General features: G+C 48.1%; 1 protein-coding gene across 31 annotated transcripts in view; it reads right to left on the bottom strand.

Annotated features, from left to right (window-relative positions):
* Positions 1 to 17902, bottom strand: part of TCF7L2 (transcription factor 7 like 2) — a 177599-nt gene that overhangs the window by 21698 nt on the left and 137999 nt on the right. For 26 of the 31 annotated variants that reach the window (XR_014586759.1, XM_083844211.1, XM_083844183.1 and 23 more), the window contains 3 exons: positions 6152 to 6284; positions 3862 to 3964; positions 1007 to 1093 (listed from right to left, as the gene is read on the bottom strand). Coding sequence is in view for 30 of the 31 variants with exons in the window: in XM_083844211.1 (XP_083700337.1) it covers positions 1007 to 1093; positions 3862 to 3964; positions 6152 to 6284 (323 nt within the window). In the remaining variant the exon portion in view is untranslated. Of the gene's footprint in view, positions 1 to 1006; positions 1094 to 3861; positions 3965 to 6151; positions 6285 to 15543; positions 15802 to 17902 lie in introns of those variants that run through there. The other 5 variants (XM_083844193.1, XM_083844207.1, XM_083844196.1 and 2 more) reach the window with 3 other exon arrangements.

Below are 17902 nucleotides of genomic sequence, written 5' to 3'. Positions count from 1 at the left end.
CGATGTGGGCAAATTTTAATTTTTGCTTTTACTCTACTTATCTAAAGCACACAACACAGTATTTCCCTACCCATTCACTCACGAGCTCTAGTTACAGGTTTCCCTTGCTCAAGGAGGTGTGTTCCCCCCCACCTACTCTTCTCCTCCTTAAATCCTCTATATGCCAACCTTCACATATTAAACTGCAGAGACGGAGAGGAAGGGACAGAGAAGGGAAGAGACGTGGAACCTTGCTATGTAATGCATGCTAATTTAATTATGTGCCATCATCAAAATGGATTAGCTGTTTCAGCCCATCAGGAAAGTCTAAACCTCCACCGATTTAATTAACCAGACTGAAAATCAGATGAACAGAAAATAAAACTATCATTAGGAGCAATTAGTGATTACTTAAACATAGTGCTGCCAACCAGTTTGTAAATAAAACTAGCAGCCCCTGGAAAATTAGATGGAATTAATTGAAGGTAGGGAGGGGGAGAAATATATACTTCTAAAGCTTTAAGGGTCAGGCAGGCCCTTTCATGTTGTCTATCAGTGTTTGGAGCTTTGGTAGGGAAAATACAGCGCAATAACCTCCTCCCAACTCTGCTTGAAAAGCGGCCCCCCACCCCACGCCCCGGCCTCCCCTCTCGCACACAGAGCGCTGCTCTGGGTGATAGCCACCGAGAAAGCAAAAGGTGGCACGACTTCTCCTCCTTGCTTTTTCAACATCACATTCTCTCAGCTTTTTCATTTAGTTGGCTTTTAAAGATGACTTCCTGCTCCTCCACCTCTCCCTCAAAAACAAATTCTTAAAGCCCAATGAGAGCACTGAGACATCCTCTTCTGATCAAATTGGAAGGTACTGCTCGCCCTCTCCTCCTCCGCCCTACCAAAAAACTAAGGACGACTGTTTAACTGATGTGCTTTCAGGAATACGTTTCCTAGATGAAATGCCCTCCTCTAGAGAGGGTGGCAGGAGGAGTTACATTTGCTCTCGACTCAGGACCTCAGTATTTGAACTCACCTTGACATGGAAGCATTGACGGTCAGAGCTGTTGGGTAAGGGTGGCGGAAACCCCCTGTCGTGATTGGGTACACTGGCTGACCTTGCCTGGCAAAAAGAAGGGAAAGAGAGAATGAGAGAAAGAAAAAAGGGTTTAAAAAAAAAAAAAAAACTTCTCTCTGCACAGTAAGCTTTATTCTCATTTGATCAGAACAAAAATCTTGGGGATTGTACAGCAAGGATCAAAGGAAAGAAACACAGAACAATTTGAATGCCATAAATCTGATAGGAATGGCTAATTAAATTTTATAACCTCTGCTTATGTCAATAGAGACCCTCTCCCCAAGCTGAAACTAGGTGTTTTGTTGTAATAATTAAAGGCGAAGTCTCGCTTGCTTTAATGGAGCCATCACACTAATTGAGGGCTACACATCCAAAGGAAAACAATAATGAATGTAAATTTATACCAAAATAAAGTACAGTGAATCAAAGGACTTCAGTTGCGCTTTGGGCCTCTTTCGGTATTTAGATCTCGGTGAGAAAACATTAAATTAACAGAGCTTAATTTGTAGCCTTTTGTCAGATTAACAAGTGTTGACAAGAGTTACCGGGGGAGAGTCCCCAAGAAGTATTGTGGGTAACCAATAGACAATCACACCTCATTACAATAATTAAAAAATACAGCAACATGCAAAACAGCATCCTCATGAAAGACACACAACTTTTTCTGATTGAGGTTTGTCTGTGCTGGCTATTTCTTTTCATCTGTCCTTCAAATTTATCATCCGAATGGGCAGGATGCGTTCTGGGGGGGTACAGTGCTAGAGACACCCCGGCCAGTTGAGGATTGATGGGTTGGGAAGTAGATGGTGAAGCACGAGTGGCTACGAGAGGGGAAATAAAAATCTGGGGTTACTTCTGCGAAAACAGCCCAGCTGCTCTCCTAGAGCAATAGTGAATGTGATGGTATCATCCCGCAACAAAAACCATTCGGAGAAGCTCGAAGAGTTGTGGTTAGACAAATAAGCCATGGGTGTTGGCTTGTTATAAGCCAGCGGTGATGACGGAGTCTTCCTGTGACAAAGGTGGCCATTATCACCTGCCTGATGAAATTGGCCACACGTGGCAACGTTCGTGTGGGTTTGGCAGCCACAACATGAGGTTCAAGGAGGACAAACCTGTGTCTGCACGCAATGATGAAAGGCTCTGAGACAACAATATGCAATGAGGCACAGGCCAACAACACTGAGGAATTTCTTCCTAAACTCTCACATCTTTGATGTTAGTGACTTTTGGTATTCACTGAGTATATTATTTATTTTAAGTGATGAGGCTTTTGCCGTGACAACTTGAGCTAAGTGGTTGCAACAGAGCTCTGAACCTGAGCTGACTGTACTGCAGCTAGGCCCTGCTAGCAAGAAAGAAGAAAAAAAGAAGCCAACATGCGTTCAGGGTGTCCTACATAAAAGGTAAATCACCACAAATGAGGAGGAATTTATGATTTCAGCGAGCAGCAACTCTGGGTTTTTGTTCTGCTCATGCTGTGCTCTTCTGAAGAAACTCAGCCTTCTGCAGGGAGCTGATGGACGCGCCTCACTCTCTGTGAGGTTGGGCCTCTACTCCACGCGAGTTGCACGACCGCCCCATGACGAAGGAGGGCTTACAGAGTGGCCAGAAGTGGGCTGCTGAGGCTGAGGTCCAAACTCCAGCTCTCCTGGATCCTCTGGGCCTCTCCAGCACCCCAGGCACCTGTGTCCTCAACCCCTCCACCTGCCCGAAAACCGAGTGCGTGTGAGGACTCCACTGCTCTGCCCAACTCTCCTGCAGGTGTGAATTCGGTTTCCTTAGGGAAGGCAAGCTATTTTAGCACAGCTGACCAAACAGCCTCAAGCAGGAACAAACTATTTCTAGCTTTGGGCAAGTCATTTCTAAAGAAATATGATCTCCCCCATATTGATGAGGCTAACTATGTGAGAAAAATAAGGTAATGATCTTGACCTATAATGCACAGAATCATTGTATGCAGCAGCACGGAAGTATTTTATAATGTTTTAAATCAAATATACGGTACACAAGGCCTAGGACATGTTTAAATGTGTCACAAAACCATTGCAGAGATGGTAACATAAGAAAGAAATAAAAAAAAGAAAATAAGGACTCAGTTATTGGAGGGAACCTCATATCCAACGAGGTTCTGCAAGTGGAATATAAGGAGTTGGGAAAAAACAAACTACAAGAACAACAACTTTCCATAGCTTTTTCTCTTAGCCGGTTTTAAAGTAAACTAATTCCTTGTTCTTGTTTGCAAGAAAATTCCATTCCTTAGATGCCAACTGTCCAACCCTGTCTCAACCAGGAATGCTGTTCACCAGTTGATGTAAAGCTTTACTGTTTCACAAGAAAAAGAAAAGGGACTTTTAAGGGGGAAGGCCAATGACATTTAGAGTTGTGCATTTTCAGTGAGGATGCCTCTGTTAAGAAAACATTAAAGAAGTCCATTAGATTCACTGTGAGCTCCCAGAAAACCAAGCATGAGGGCATATTAAAAACAAACAAATGTGGTGGAGTGTAAGAGTATTAACAAGAAAAGAACGTTTCTGCATAATGATTAAAAAATTCGTGCTTCACAAGCCATCAGCTGGTTGAGACAACATGCAAAGCTGTGCCCAACTACCCGTGTTTGTTTAAGACCACATGACCTGGTATAAGTTTTAATTAATTTTTATGAGATGGGTAAATTGATAATCACTCAATATATTGGCAGCTGGCAAACAGACTTATCCTAATGCACACGCACAGGCTCACACACACAATTTTTAACATAAATGTTACACATCAAAAAAGAAAATGGAAATTAAAAAAATGGAACTCCTTACTGTGGTACTAACCATCCTAGCGGATGGGGGATTTGTCCTACAGTGCCCGGTGATAGTGGATAGTAAGGAGATATATCTGGAGGATGTGGAGGCCTTGGAATTCCTGCAGAAGAGGAACATAAAGCGGTGTTACTGTTGAGATATGGAAATAAGTAAATATAAGGAAAAATCACTTATGTTTCTACATCACTATCTGTTCTTTTTTATTACAATACTCATGACTTTGCTTTCAGTTTTTAAAGGTTGTTTTGCAGCCTTATAAATTGCCTCTTGGCATCTTGTTAGATGAGTTTCAACCAGAAAAATTGATGCGATTCTGTCTCAGTCACCTCCTCAATCAAAGATAATTACTTTTTTATTATTTAAGTGAAGAATTTAGGAGTCTCGGCTACCATTTTGGTATGACGCTGTGCTAGGTGCCATCTTCACTGATCAAAAGCAAAATGGCCCCTGTATCAAGTTCATGGTTATTTTATTCTCAAAGTCACCAAACGAGCATGGCCCTACCTATACTTTGCATACTCAATAGCATGGCGGTATTCCAAAGTAACCTCCAAAACAAGCTATAAAGTCATTATAATTGCAAATGATGTTTGCCTTTCAGGGGCTTGGGAGACACATAGTTTGGATCCCTACCCTTCCTTGAAACATAGGGGATGAGTAGAAACAAATAAATTGGGGAGAGAACCTGGAAGTGCTTGGTAAAATGGGGGGGAAAGGCTGAAGATGTGGGGGGGAGGGCAGAGTGCCCATCGGTCCTCTCTGGAACTGCTGCAGCTCCCCTCCAGGAAGGATAAACCAATTCCAGATGGAAGCCCAAATCTTACGCTCCTTACCTTGAAAGCGAGTAGGAATTACTCAGGGGAGAAAAGACTACGGAACTGGGTCTTTCAAGTACCAAGCCAGAGCACAATTATATAGCAGAAGCAAAATTAAAACAGAGAGTGTTAAAAGGAAGGGGTACTGTAGTCGTGGCTAAAAATTATTTTTTTTAAGTCACTCGGGAAGCTTTTAATCTCTAAATTAAATCTCCTTGTGTGACATTTTCATGCAGACATTGCTTTTTCTCCATTACAAAAACCAAACAGATTAACTGGGCTTTAACCATCCGGTGAGCTATTTGCACACTTGAAAGAATGTTCACAGAAGAAAAGTAAACAGTCTACAGACGTTAATCATATGTTTTACGATAACCATTTAAATGCTATTCCCTGTACTACCATTATTTAAATGAGAGGTTGACTATGCCATTCACTCGCAATACCCAGGGATGGCGAGATGGATTCCTTTTAAGCCATGTGAAGGTAGCATTAAGGACAATTAAAAGGGGGCCCCCACTGAAGCGCATGGAGTGAAAAACAGCTAATGCACTGCCTGGTTCATGGGCTGCAGCTTAAATAAATTACCGACGTATGCTAGGGCCAACACAGAGCAATTCTTCTGACAAACTCTGGACGTGGATTCAGTTTCAGATGTACTTTCTAATTAACTAGTTGGTATTTAGATTAACAAAAACAAAACCACTGTCACTAGGAACTCAATGCAGCCTGACGAGAGAAGATTGACACTGTTTGACTTCTCTGGGCCCTCGGGTTAAACAGGGACTCTTAAAAAGTTAGAATAACATGTAAATTCTATTCTGTTACACCAAAAAATCTAGTCAGGGTTTTACACGTTGCTCTATATTCAAGAAGACTGCCCTTCAGGCTGAACTGAGAGTTGGGTAGACTTACATTGGGGAAAAGAGTTGCAAGTATATAGCTGCAGTTAAGTAGTTAGAGTGGATAAAAATTCAACATTATAGGAGAAAAATGGCTGAACTCCTGACACAGAAACAATGGGATTTGGGGAATTAAAAGAGATTCATTTTGAACCTGGTCATGACCCACCACCTTTAAAATTCCAGCTGCAATTTTGTAAGTGCAGATCACAGAACGTACATGTTTAACTCTCGGGGTTGTGCATGCAAACCAAGCAGTTAGCAGATCCACCTACTAGAAGGGCTATCACGCTCGCAAAGAAACACACCTGCGAACGACCCCACACATACAACTCTGGTGTCACTTTGCAGAAGCGTCATGAAAATTCACCCAGTAGGTTTCCTTCTGAAGCCTAATTGGCTTTAGAAGAAACTATTTTGTCCAGATTCTTGAATGTATTTGACATTTTACATGCTCCGCTTTGGTGCTCCAGCATGGGAAATCCTTCCTACTGCACACCTTCCTTCCCCGTAACACGTAAAATGGAAAGATCCACCCACTCTCAAAACCCAAAACGATTTCCCACCTACCTGTTTTTGGATCTACGTCGGCTGGTAAGTGTGGAGGAGGGTTTCCTGGTGTGAAGTGCTCATTGCTGTATGTGATAAGCGGCGTAAGAGGGTGTACATGGTGTGGGTGCTGCACAACTGGCACTTTGTTAGACTGTCGAGAGAAAAAGGTCGATGGCGTTAGAGGAGGGCTGCAAACTGCCCACTGCAGCACAAGGTACAATGTGTAGAAAACAGAGCGCCCAGGACTTCCATGTGAGCTTCACACTTTTCCAGATATCCTTCTTGGTGTCACCCATGCAGTTTTCCCACCTGTTTGCTTAAAGCCTGCTCACCACACACCCTGATCTTGAGTTTCTTTAATCTTGACCTGTTGTGCTCCTGTACGGAGCAACGGCAATTCTTTAAAATTTGTTCCTTTTTATTTTATTATCTTGTGCTTCACCTCGAAGATGCAGGCAGACTCCTCAGCGAGGGGCTGACAGAGTCCCCCATTTAATTAGCAAGGGACCCAAATGCTCACTGACCTGTAGGTCTTTTCCTTTCCCCTTCCTGTCCTCACTTTCAGTTCTGCATTTACTGCTCATTGCAAATACTCCAGATAAAAAGCCTTTGTAGTGCTAGAGTATTCCCTTCATCAGCAAGCATTAAGCTGACAAGCGATCACCTGCATATTTTATATATATATATTTTAGAAGAGCTGATTAATTATCAATTCATCAGAGAGCGCTGATAAATGGAAACTGGATACTGATGAATTAGGCTACTGAAATATTCAGCTATATAAATAATGGCAGAAACACAGATAAAGATATTGAAATTAAAACTTGTGGGGGGAAGAATCAGGCAGATATCATGAGGTTTTTCTTGTCACATTCTTAGCTCTGAGGGGAAAAAGAAATCTTTTTCTTCACAACAATAAAAAAAAAAAAGAGCGAGCGAGTGAATGAATGAAAGGAAAAGGCAGGCTGAACTGTAACTTACCCTCACAAGATCACAAAGAAAAAATTAAGCTGAAACAAGCGAACTGCTGGACCATTTACTGCGAGTAATCCAATTGCAAAAAACCCTATTCCCCATAGAGGATTTTCACTAAAATCCTACAACAGGGACATTTAACCAGATTAGGTACCAGCAAAGATAAAGAGGCTGGTATTAGATGATGAATGGATTAGAGTCAGGTTTCATTTTAGAATGTGTCTTCATTTCCTTTTATTACTTTAAGTAAGGAACAACTTGCATTAACATCAAGTCAAAGGAATCACATTAAAACAGAGCAGGGAGAGCAGGGCGGCCCCGACAGCGCCACTGCCGTCCAGGGGCTGCCGCTGCCGGGCTGCCGCGCGCCCCAGCACCCCAGCACTTCGCTTCTCCTAAAAGCGTTTCGTTCTCAAATAACGGAGTTATTTCTGGGATTCAAGACCGCGGGAAGGATGAGGGAAAGCAGGGTGAGAAGGAAAAGGAACGCCGTCCTTGCCTCAAGCAGAGAAGTCCCTGCGCCCTGCGTTGGTCCGGATGCACGCAGCTTTGGCTCCGGCTCTCCTGGCCTCCCCCAACCCCTGCCCCACACCTCGCTGCTGGCACCCACATCCCTACGTGCCTCACCCACTCGATAACCTGCAAAGAAAGCCCCCAGATGAGAGGAGCAAGCAAAAGGGCAGTGCTCATGCTTCCCACAACTTCTACCGTGTTTTTTTTTGTTTTTTTTTTCAGCCCTTACATGGATGCACCTCTGTAACAGGCACTTGCGTGAAGAGATGTAGCATACCAGGCCGGCCGGGCTCTTGGTCAGCTCTGCTGCCAGGGGAACAACCACAGGCAACTTTTGGCCACACAGACCCCTCATCGTCATCAGAGAAGCTGTAGGGACTTCTTAGCCCCTTCATTGAAAAAGCCGAAGGCAATGCTCTGCCCCCAAATCTGCCTTCTTCCAAGTGAACCGAGCCGGACAGGCCGAAAGTTGGGAAAGGTTCGGCAAGGGCCTCACGTAACAAATCGCATCACCCACCAGGCTCCTACCCAACACCACACAGCGTTACTTATATGCCCAATGACTGGTTTAAAACCCAGTTCGCAGAGAGCAACCGCTCCCAACGAGAGGGATCTCTGCTGGCCCACGGCTGCGCTCCTCGGGGACCCCCAGTGCGGCTGCTCGCTGCCGGGGCTCTGTGCGCCCCCGGCCGCATCGGCACATCAGCGCAAACAAAACAAACAAAAAACCCCATCCAGATCCTGACAGGCTTTACAACAGCACCGAGGTCTGTCTGCCACGGAGAGCTTGTTTTCACAGAAACTGGAACTGGTTAGTTAACAAAATAAGTAGGTGACAGAATAACATCGGAGGGTCAGACTTAAGCCGACAAACACAAAACAACACTTGAGGAGAGAGCTGGACTCACACGCCTACATATACCATAGGCAGTTACATGGAAACTGTGGGAAACCACCTCCCACTGCTGTGATGCGCCAAGGCCTCCTGCAATATCCTGGCAAAACGGCCCGGGTGTCAAACCATTACAGATTTTACTTAACACCTTTCAAAGAAAAAATAAAAAGGGCAAAAAAACTCACCAACGGCCCAGAGTTTGAGCCTCGGTCTGCAAACTTTTCCCCAGGTAAGCCATTTTCATTGGGATGACTGCCCTGAAGTCAGGTGATTCATATAAAGGTATGGGACATAAGGGTAGGATGCTTTTTTTGCCACTCTGCTGATGCTGGGGCAGAGGGGTGGGGAAAATGTACTGGGGAAAAATGGGAAACTACCATCTTAATGCTCAAAAATATGTCCTCCGGGTCAGAGGACTGTGATCCCTGCAAATCAGTCTGCATCTGTGTCACTACCTCAGCTAGGGCTGTCTTCTGACTTGCAGCAGAGTTTATTACACAGAGGGAAAAGGGACCTTGACTCCGCTCAGAATAGCGCACGCAATTTGCAAGCCAACCTAATCATGCATAATATGCTAAATAAGCTGCTCTTTAAGAGCAGCATTCCTGAAGTTAACTAAGCTTCCTCGCAAGAGAAAAAGAAAGGACTAGCTGGGAAAGAGCAGAATTAATCCCGCATATGCATCTCCTTTGAAGTCAATGGGAGCTCTGCCTGAGTAACAAGTGTGGTCCTAACCCCATCCACTGGCAGAGAAAGGTAAACTGGGGAAGCTGTCAATGGGAGACACCTATTAGGGGACCTTAGCCGTCCCCCTGCGAAAGGCCCTTCTCGCATACACGTTTCTGAGCACTTCAGCCCGGGCAGTTTTAAGCTAAAAGCCGTGGCGAGAAGCAGGAATTTCTCTGGCAACTCGGAGCAGTCCATTTATGGCTGTGTCAGGCACGGAAAGCCAAGCGGCACGGGCACACGCAGATCAGCATCAGTGCATGGGCGAGAGCGAGCGGAGATTTCTGGAGAGAAACCCCAGCATCTACAAAGTACCAAGCCAGCTGCCGGTAAATCACTCCTCCCCACTGAAAGCTAGGGTCTCGTACGCCGGGTTAGAGGGCACGGCGGAGGATTGCAAAAAAACAAGAGAAGTTCGCTTTTCTTGATAACCCCTGCCTGAAGCAAACCAAAGGAAATTGTCCCCATAGGGACTCAACTACTAAATCTCTCTATATGAATTTGAAATGCTTCCGGGAGTACTTAAACACAGATGATTTTAAACAATAAAGGAGCTCTGGAATGAGGGGCGGGGGGGGAAAAGGCAACAAATTTTGGAGTGGTATATGTTTGAGAGGGACACTGAGATCCATTTAGCCTGAGTTTTGATAGGTGCTTTCAGGAGAAAAAAATAATGTGAACTTCAGATTTAAACCGCGGGAGGCTGTGTGTATAAATTGCTGTGTATTAGTCTTTGTTGCATGGTAAGGACGTTTCATTAACAGGATGAAAGATGCTTCTATGCGTACACAGGCCAATTTAATACACCCCACTGATGAATACTCCCCATTTATTGAAGAAGTTAATACACGCTGTATAAATCAATAGTTCCTAAGTCTCTGAAAGCAACACAAGACTTGCACGAGATGAAACATTGTATTGTTGAGCGCACAAAGAGAAACCAACCTTTAAATAGGAAGAGTTTGTTACTGGAGTTTTTGTTTGCAAATTCGGAGCTTGTTTGGCTTCAGTCACGAAAACACGGCATTAAGTGGAGAGAGGAACGTGCCAGGGAGGCCAGAGGATCTGTGCTCGCTGGGGTACGGCAGCGTCAGTAACATCTGCGAAAACCACCCGGGCTCCACGCGAACCATCACGCCGCAGCAGCAGCGAATTGGCCAAACCCTACGGAGCTGCCTCCCGACCCCATCCCAGCGCTCCCGATGTGGCAGCGGGGGTCCTGTCCCTGCCTGGGTGACCTCCTGAGTGCCCCCGAAGCCTGGCGCCCCGCTCGGTGGGCAGGGGTGGGCGGCCGCCCGCCGAGCACCCCCCGCGAGCAGGAGCGTGGCAAGGGGGAGATTGATGAGGCCCTGGTACCCGGGGCCTCCTCCCCTTCCTCGCCGTGCAGGAACGGGGGCTTGCCATTCACCTTAAAACCTATTAATCACCAGGCACCGAAAACAAATGGAGCTAGAGCTCCGCCTGCCTTTTTTGCCACGTCCTCCTCTTCCCCGTTCCCCCCTTGCTTTCCCTTTCTGCCAGAGAAAGATGGGCCCTGAAAGTGCCTTTATGAGCCTCATACAATAAAACAAAAGCAGCACAGAAGAGGGTTTGTGAGCCTCTCCCCCTCCTCCGGGGTGGATGGAGAAGGTCGGCAGTGGTTGTGAATTAGTGGGCCCTCCTGGAGTTGCTCCCTGGGCTAAGCAAAGGGTACCATTCAACACCAGTTTCTGTTAAAAATAGGTTTATAACTCGTCTCCCTGTATTTCCCAGATGGTGCTACTGCACTTGTGCTGACTATGGCCATGGAAACGTTAACAGATGTTCCTGAGCTGCTCTGCAGCTCCAAAGATGCCCACGAGATTTTTTTTCTACAGGTTGATCTCTCCTTGGGTCTGCCTGGGAACAAACTCCCTCCCTCTGCAAAAATACCAGAAACCTCAGTTGCCACAAGAGGCAACCCCCAAAATACTGTTGCAAAGATTGGGATACTCTTCCATTTCCAGCCAGGGTGACCAACACCCAAGGCAGGGCACCCACCAGTGAGCACCGCTGCGGCCGGGGGATCGCCCACATCGGCTGCAGCACCTCGAACTGCAGCAGGGACCCGCAGGCCAGCAGGGCTCCCTGCAACCATTCGGGGTCACTGAAACACTAAAACCAAGCAAACCCACCAGCTGGGTGTCACTCCGCCCTCATCCCCTTCCCAGGCACCAAGATGCCAGCGACGAAACCCTTCCTGAAGGAGTAAAGGTTTAATTCTGCCCTGCTCCATTTAGCCAGCGGGATCGCAGGTTTTGTGTGTGGTGTTTTTTGTTGTTTTTAAAGGACGTTTTCACACCTGACTAAGCATTTTCTCCTGAAAACTACTTCCCCTTGCTCCATTATGGCCGATACAGTGGCCTGAGCCCTTTCACAGTTTAATGTAGCTGATTTCTGCCTAAGGTCCTGCCCTAAGCTAACTGCCTATTGTAACGGGAGACAAGGCCTCCATTGATAGCCCCAGCTCCCCCTGCTAAAAAAGGCTCATTTTCTTCTTTCACACAAATGATGACAGGAGCACTGACAACCATGTGCCGGGACAATACCCCCCCCTAGACAGAGCCTGACAAAAACCACCCCCTTCAGAAAAAAAAAAAAAAAAAAAAAAGCAGAGGGGGGCACACAGGGGCAGCAGCGCTCCGCCGGCCAGAGCCTACCTGCTCCCGCCAGAGCCGCCAGCTTTCCCCAAACCCGCTCTCCTAGCAAGCCCAGCGACGACCCCAGCTTCCTGGCTGCCAACGTCCAGGAGGTCTTTTCAGGAAAGCCAGGTTTTCTTTTTCCACCCGCTCCTCCTAAGTGCCCCCTGCGTCTTGAAGCACGGAGCCACCGCGCCTGACATTTCCCGCATCCTTCCTAGGTGGCAGCGGGTGCTCGGAGGGGAAAGGGGGGGGGAGGGGGGGGGAAAGCGAGCCTTGAAGATGTTCAGGAAATTTCCACTTAATTTCGCCAAAAGGCAATTATGTGAAATGATCTGGTGACAATTAGCATATGCCAAATCCTCTAGCGTACACGGAAAAGAACAGGGCATTAGCTACCTAATTACTGCCTGGTAGTTCCCGCGCAGGAGAACTGAAACATTAGGAGGAAAACATTATTATTAAGTGTGCTCACACTTTGCTTTCAAAGCTGTTGTAGGCTGTAATCTTGCTGCTACGGTATTTTTTTTTTTTTTTCTTAAGAGAAGTGAAAACTGAACCTCGGGGCTTTGACTGCGAGGGGAGCGCTGCGCTCTCGGGGCAGGCGCTGTTTCTGAACGTCAGGTCGGCCCCGCACACGCACCTGTTTAGACACAGCTGTACATTTTGAGGTCCCTCAGCATCACTTTTAATTACGTTTATGCCAGATTTTACCTCCCTCGTTCTCTTCCTGCCTTATCGCTAAAGAGAAAGCTCCCTGCTGCATCTGTCCTGGCCGATCTCTGCACACCCGTTTGCACACCGGCGTCACCCCAGCCAGCACCCCAGGTACGGTGGCCGGCACTCGCGTGGCCACGGCTCCACGGCTCCCGGTCGCTCAGGACTATCCCCGATTTGATCAACAGGTGAATTTCCCTGCAAGAGGACAGGGTAGTGCCTGGACGAGAAGTTTCAGGCCCCGGGGTGCACCGAGCGAGCTCTTCCATTACAATAGGAGCGGCGCTGCTTCCTTCCCAACCTGACAAACGCTCCCTGCTTTCTCCGCGTGCTTTAGTTAATTACAGACAGGTATTATCTCCTTTATTACAGGGAAGCCTTCATTCACGTATAACGAGGCACGGAGCAGAGAGATGGCATACTTCGGATTAGACCCGAAAACGCTCTTTTCCTGAAGCAGCACCAGTAACGTGTCATGTAGACAGAACCGCTGTGTGAGACCGATGGAAACCTGACCAGGTCTTCAGGAGATGGTCCTGACCAGAGAGGGGGTGGAGAGGGAAGAAATACAGAGCACTAGAGCATGCAGTAAAATGCAGAGAAGATGGGAAGAAGGTAGAAGTGAATTTAAGCAAAAGATTGACTGCATAATTGCCCTCATAGACCTTATTTCTATGTGCTTTATGTGAATACCTCTTAATGCAATTTTACTTATTACCTAGCATTCTGTAAAATGCCACATACACAGCCTGACTTCTTGCATATAAATCACATATTTCAGCACCAGACAGATACACACTGTCGGAGAAAGGGCTCCACTGATTTTATGAGGGTATCTGTGACTTCTGTCTACAGTACGAACTTGAATGCGAGGCTGTTAACAAACTGCAAGAAATGAAGAAAAATTAACATGCATGCCTATACCCACCGGTACTTGGCTATTTCAGTAATAACAGCGTTATTAAAAAACTAACATGCAGACACATGCCTCCAGATCCGATGCCAAGTTCTCAGAGCAGCTTTTAAAAATGCAGCATTCACGAATTGTAGCGGACTGCGCTCAATACCAATACACGATGTTCGTAGTAAACGCATATGAAATAACAAGTAACAAAGCTCTACGAATGTTTTCATTTTTAAATGTGCTAAGAAACGCTACGCATCAGCCATAGAACAATTGAGCGATGAAATCACTAAGTCCAGATCAATTATTTCTTGAACAAATTGAACAAAGTTTCCCCCAAAACGTGATGCTGAATGCACACCAGAACTGAAACACCTCGCAAATGCTTCAGAGGAGAAGAAACCCACACGTTTACCCAGCGCTATCGGGCCTTTCGCCCTAGGTCCCAACAAAAAGAATTCCTGCAAAGGCAGAGAAACGCTTACGAGATCCCAGCACTGGCCATGTAAAACCTGCGTACGCAACAACATGCAGTGAAAGAAGAAACGTCTGAATTACTGTCAGTTTAGATTTTCGCTAACTCTGTTACAAATCTCTACAGAATTTTTATCACCTCTACGTTCTACGCAAGCAAAGGCAAATAAATCAAGTGAGCTGTTCAGGCAAAGGTATCACAGAGAACCGAAGCCCCAGAAATCCTCCTGGCTCGAGTGACTCCACGAGCACGCTTGGCAGAGTTAGAAAAGACAACAGCAGAAAACTCAAGACTCCCGCAAAACCTCCGGTTCAAATGAGATGCTCTCTCAAATTCTTAATTACATTCCTGGTTTTCTGTGTATAATTACGGGCAATGTACAGACCTGGCTGACTGGCAGGTTTAGTTCCTGTAATACACGCTAATACGAGAAATAAAGTCTTGTGGACTTCTGATAACGAACACAGAAACACTGTGTCAAGGCACACATTATCTCATATTTACCAAAATTTGGTACTATTTTTCATCTTCCCTCCTCGCTGAGTGAAATCATTTTAATGTAGTGTCCCTAAAATTTCAATCTTTCCCACTCCAGCTGAGCTTTCTGAGGAATTCAGAAAATTTAACGGAGTGTCAACCAAACACAGGATCAAAAGCACCCAGTTAAAAATTACTACACACAATTTTCCATAATTCCCCCAAAAGAAAAAAAAATCTCGTTTTGTGTATGACAGGAGTTAAACCATCTCATTTCCAAAACCCCTTAGCTGCAACATATGTGCCCTGCTACAAACCAACTTTTTCTCCTAAAAGAAACAATTTTACCTTCATGGTTTCAGAGTTAAGGAAATATCGTACTGAACTGCAGAAAGCTTTGAAGTGGCCCCCTCCGCCCCAAAGGAGAAAAAGCAAAGAAAGACAGTGATGTCATATTCACTGGGTGAATGTATTACCGCGTACAGAATACACAGATAATACACGCGCTCACACTTCTCCCTCGCTGTTAACCATTGTTCAACATCTATAAATCAGAACCCGAAACCTGCCGTATATGAGGCTCTGAAACACCCCCCCCCAACACCCCCCGCACACCCCCTGATCCCACCCTGCGAGCACGAGAGAATTTCTTCCCCCCTTTCCAAAAACCCAAGCCAAAAAAAAAAAAAAAATCGGGCGGAGGAAGGCAAAAGAGGAGGAGTGCAACAACTCTGCCCTGCTGCACCATTGTGCCGAGACAAAACCCCGCTCCGCCGCCTGCTTCTCACGCCCGCTGGAAAAATTAAAGTGCCATCGAAAAGTCACGCTTCCCCCTGCTAAAAAAGATGATTACCATAAAATAAATAAATAAAAACAACACGGCTAACAAAGGTCGCAGCTAGAGATGCTTGCTTGATTTCCCCCCCCTCCTTTTTTTTTTTTTTTATTCCGCACACGAGGAAAGGGAGAGAGGGAGAGAGGGGGAGAGGGGGAGAGAGGGAGCGAGGGAGAAGTCACATAAGAAGTTCAATGGTCAAGACGGAAAGCGCGCACGCAGCAAGTGCTACTCACCCAGCAATTCAAATTGAGATGCCAGCAGCCGAACTGCTGGAAGAGAGAGAACCCAGAGGCAAGCGCTCCTCCTTTACCACTCAAATCTTCCATTCCCACTAAAATTGCATCCCTCGGGTACATAACAGCTTTGTCTTTCCTTCTCTTAACCTCAAAAACTTTTTTTCTTTACTGTCTAGATGCCAATTGTACTGGCTTTGTATTATTTTCCTTGCAGCTTTTCTCTCTCTCTTTTTCGTTCCCTGCTCCCCCCCCCCCCCCCCTTTCACTTAAAGTACTGGAAAAGCTGTCTTAAAAGATCAAGATGTCTCCAGTTTTTTGGCCTGGTGTTTTCTGAACGCTCAAAACCCGCTGTCATGTTGGCCGTGAGAAGTGTCTTATTTCTAAATTGTCTGCTGCGGTTATCAAAATTTAGAGAAGCCTCCTCTCTTTGCCGGTATATCACTTTACCATCCTTCCAGGGAGCGGGGAAAAGACTTTCCCCCCCCCCCCTCACGCAGGTTATGGCTGCTCAGAAGAGCAAAAAAGCAGTTACCTTGGAAATCAGTGACAACGCTACCGCAACCCAGGTTGCACAGGTAGCGCTGAGAGCGGCGAGAAGCGCCGGCCGGCCGGCCGGGAGCACGGTCAGTTAAGCGTAGCGAGCAGCCACTTTATCTGCAAGACTGTCAAATCCCTCAAAACAAATTTCTTAGGGGGAGAGCTGCGAGGAAAGTGTATTTTCCCGGCATCGTAACGCGGAGGTGACACTTGGCAGACCTTTACCGTCACCTCTGGTCTCTCCCCCCGCCGCCCTTTTCCCTTCAGTACTATTTAATAATTCTGTAGAGCGCTGACCCCGCTGCCAGGGGAGCTTTGAGATCGCTCCCGTGACAGGGTAGAGGCTGGCGGATTTTCCCTCCTGGGGGAGAAGCAGCAGGGCTGCCCGGTGAGCACGGCCGAGCCGAACGAGGGCTCAGCATCCCGCCGTGCCCGCAGGTAGCGCGGCCGCCATCCCCTCTCCTGCTCCCCTCTCGCCGTGAAGTTGCGATGCCGTCGCCCCACGAGGCGGGCGACGAGGCGAGGGGACTTAGCGGGACGCCCGCCATGTGGGACGGGTGCCGTGGCGAGGAGGTGCGAGGGGCCCGATGCCCGTGCCCACCTGGGGGCATCACCCCCCTGGCACCCGCAGAGCCCCAGGAGGCAAAATTCAAGCTTGGGGAGACCTCGAGCGGCTCCAGGTCCGCTCTGGGGACGTGCGGCTTTGAGCAGAGGTCTGGACAGCCGGGCGGCGGGCGCAAAGCGGGCACCGGCGCCTCAGGAAAAAGCCCTGGGGAAGGCGAGGGGCGCGGGGGGAGCCCGGCGTGCGGCGTCCCCGCTTCTCCCTGCCCCGGCACGGCTCCGGCCTTGGCGTGCGCCGTGTCAGGCGGCAATCTTTAAGGCCCTTAATACCAAAACAAAAAGCCCGGCGATTTCCCCTTTACACGGCGGCGACAAAAGCGACGAGGCTGCGGGTTTGACAAGTAAAAAGCCCCACCGACGCGGCGGCTAATTGCCTCCCCTCCCTCCATTCACGGCTGCCACCACGCTCCGGCGGCGGCCGCCTTTTGGCACGCGTGAGGGCCCGCTGCCACCCGGGGACGGGACGGGACGGGACGGGGGGGACGGGACGGGACGGGACGGGACGGGATGGGATGCGATGGGATGGGACGGACGGGACCGGGGTCCCCTCGCTGCCTCCTCTACCGCAGGAGGGGGCTTCCCCCGGCGGCCCCAAAGGCGAGGAGGGGGCATTCGGGGTGCCGGGGGGTGTCGGGCAGGCTCCGGCCGCCCCCGCCGTCCTTACCGTGCCGCCGCAGTCCCAGAGGGGGGGCAGAGGCCAGGCGGGGCCGCAGCTCACGTCCCACATGGCCTCAGCCGGAGCCCCGGCCGCTAAAACAAAGTTTGCTATTTACGGGATGAGAGGGCAAGCGCATCCCTCGGCGTTTGCGGAAAAGTTTTTCTTTTTTTTTAAAAAAAAAAAATAATAATAAAAAAATAAAACCACGCGTATGCACGGAGGGGGGGAAGCGGTAGGGGAAACTAGTTGAACCTCGGGGGGGCGGGAGGGGGGAGCAAAGCGCCCCCCCCCCACACCCCCCCAAAGCCTTCTCGGGGGGAGAGGGTGGGACGTAGGGTGGATTTGCCGCTTCCCCAAGTGAAAACCCGGCGGCCAAGTTCGTCCCGAGCCTGCAGCGCGCTCCGCGGGGCAACCCCCCCGGGGGGCTCGGGGACGGGGGGGGGGACACAGAAGGACACACGGACACGGCCGGCCGGGCCCGCCGAGCAGCATCGGGGAGGGGGGGGGGGGGGGGGGCAGCGCTTACCATGGGCGAGGGCG

The sequence above is a fragment of the Anser anser genome (genome assembly GCF_964211835.1).
Source record: "Anser anser genome assembly, chromosome: 7".
NCBI classification, from domain to species: domain Eukaryota; kingdom Metazoa; phylum Chordata; class Aves; order Anseriformes; family Anatidae; genus Anser; species Anser anser.
Note: the sequence above shows the minus strand (reverse complement) of the source record. Positions and strands in the feature narration are given on the sequence as shown.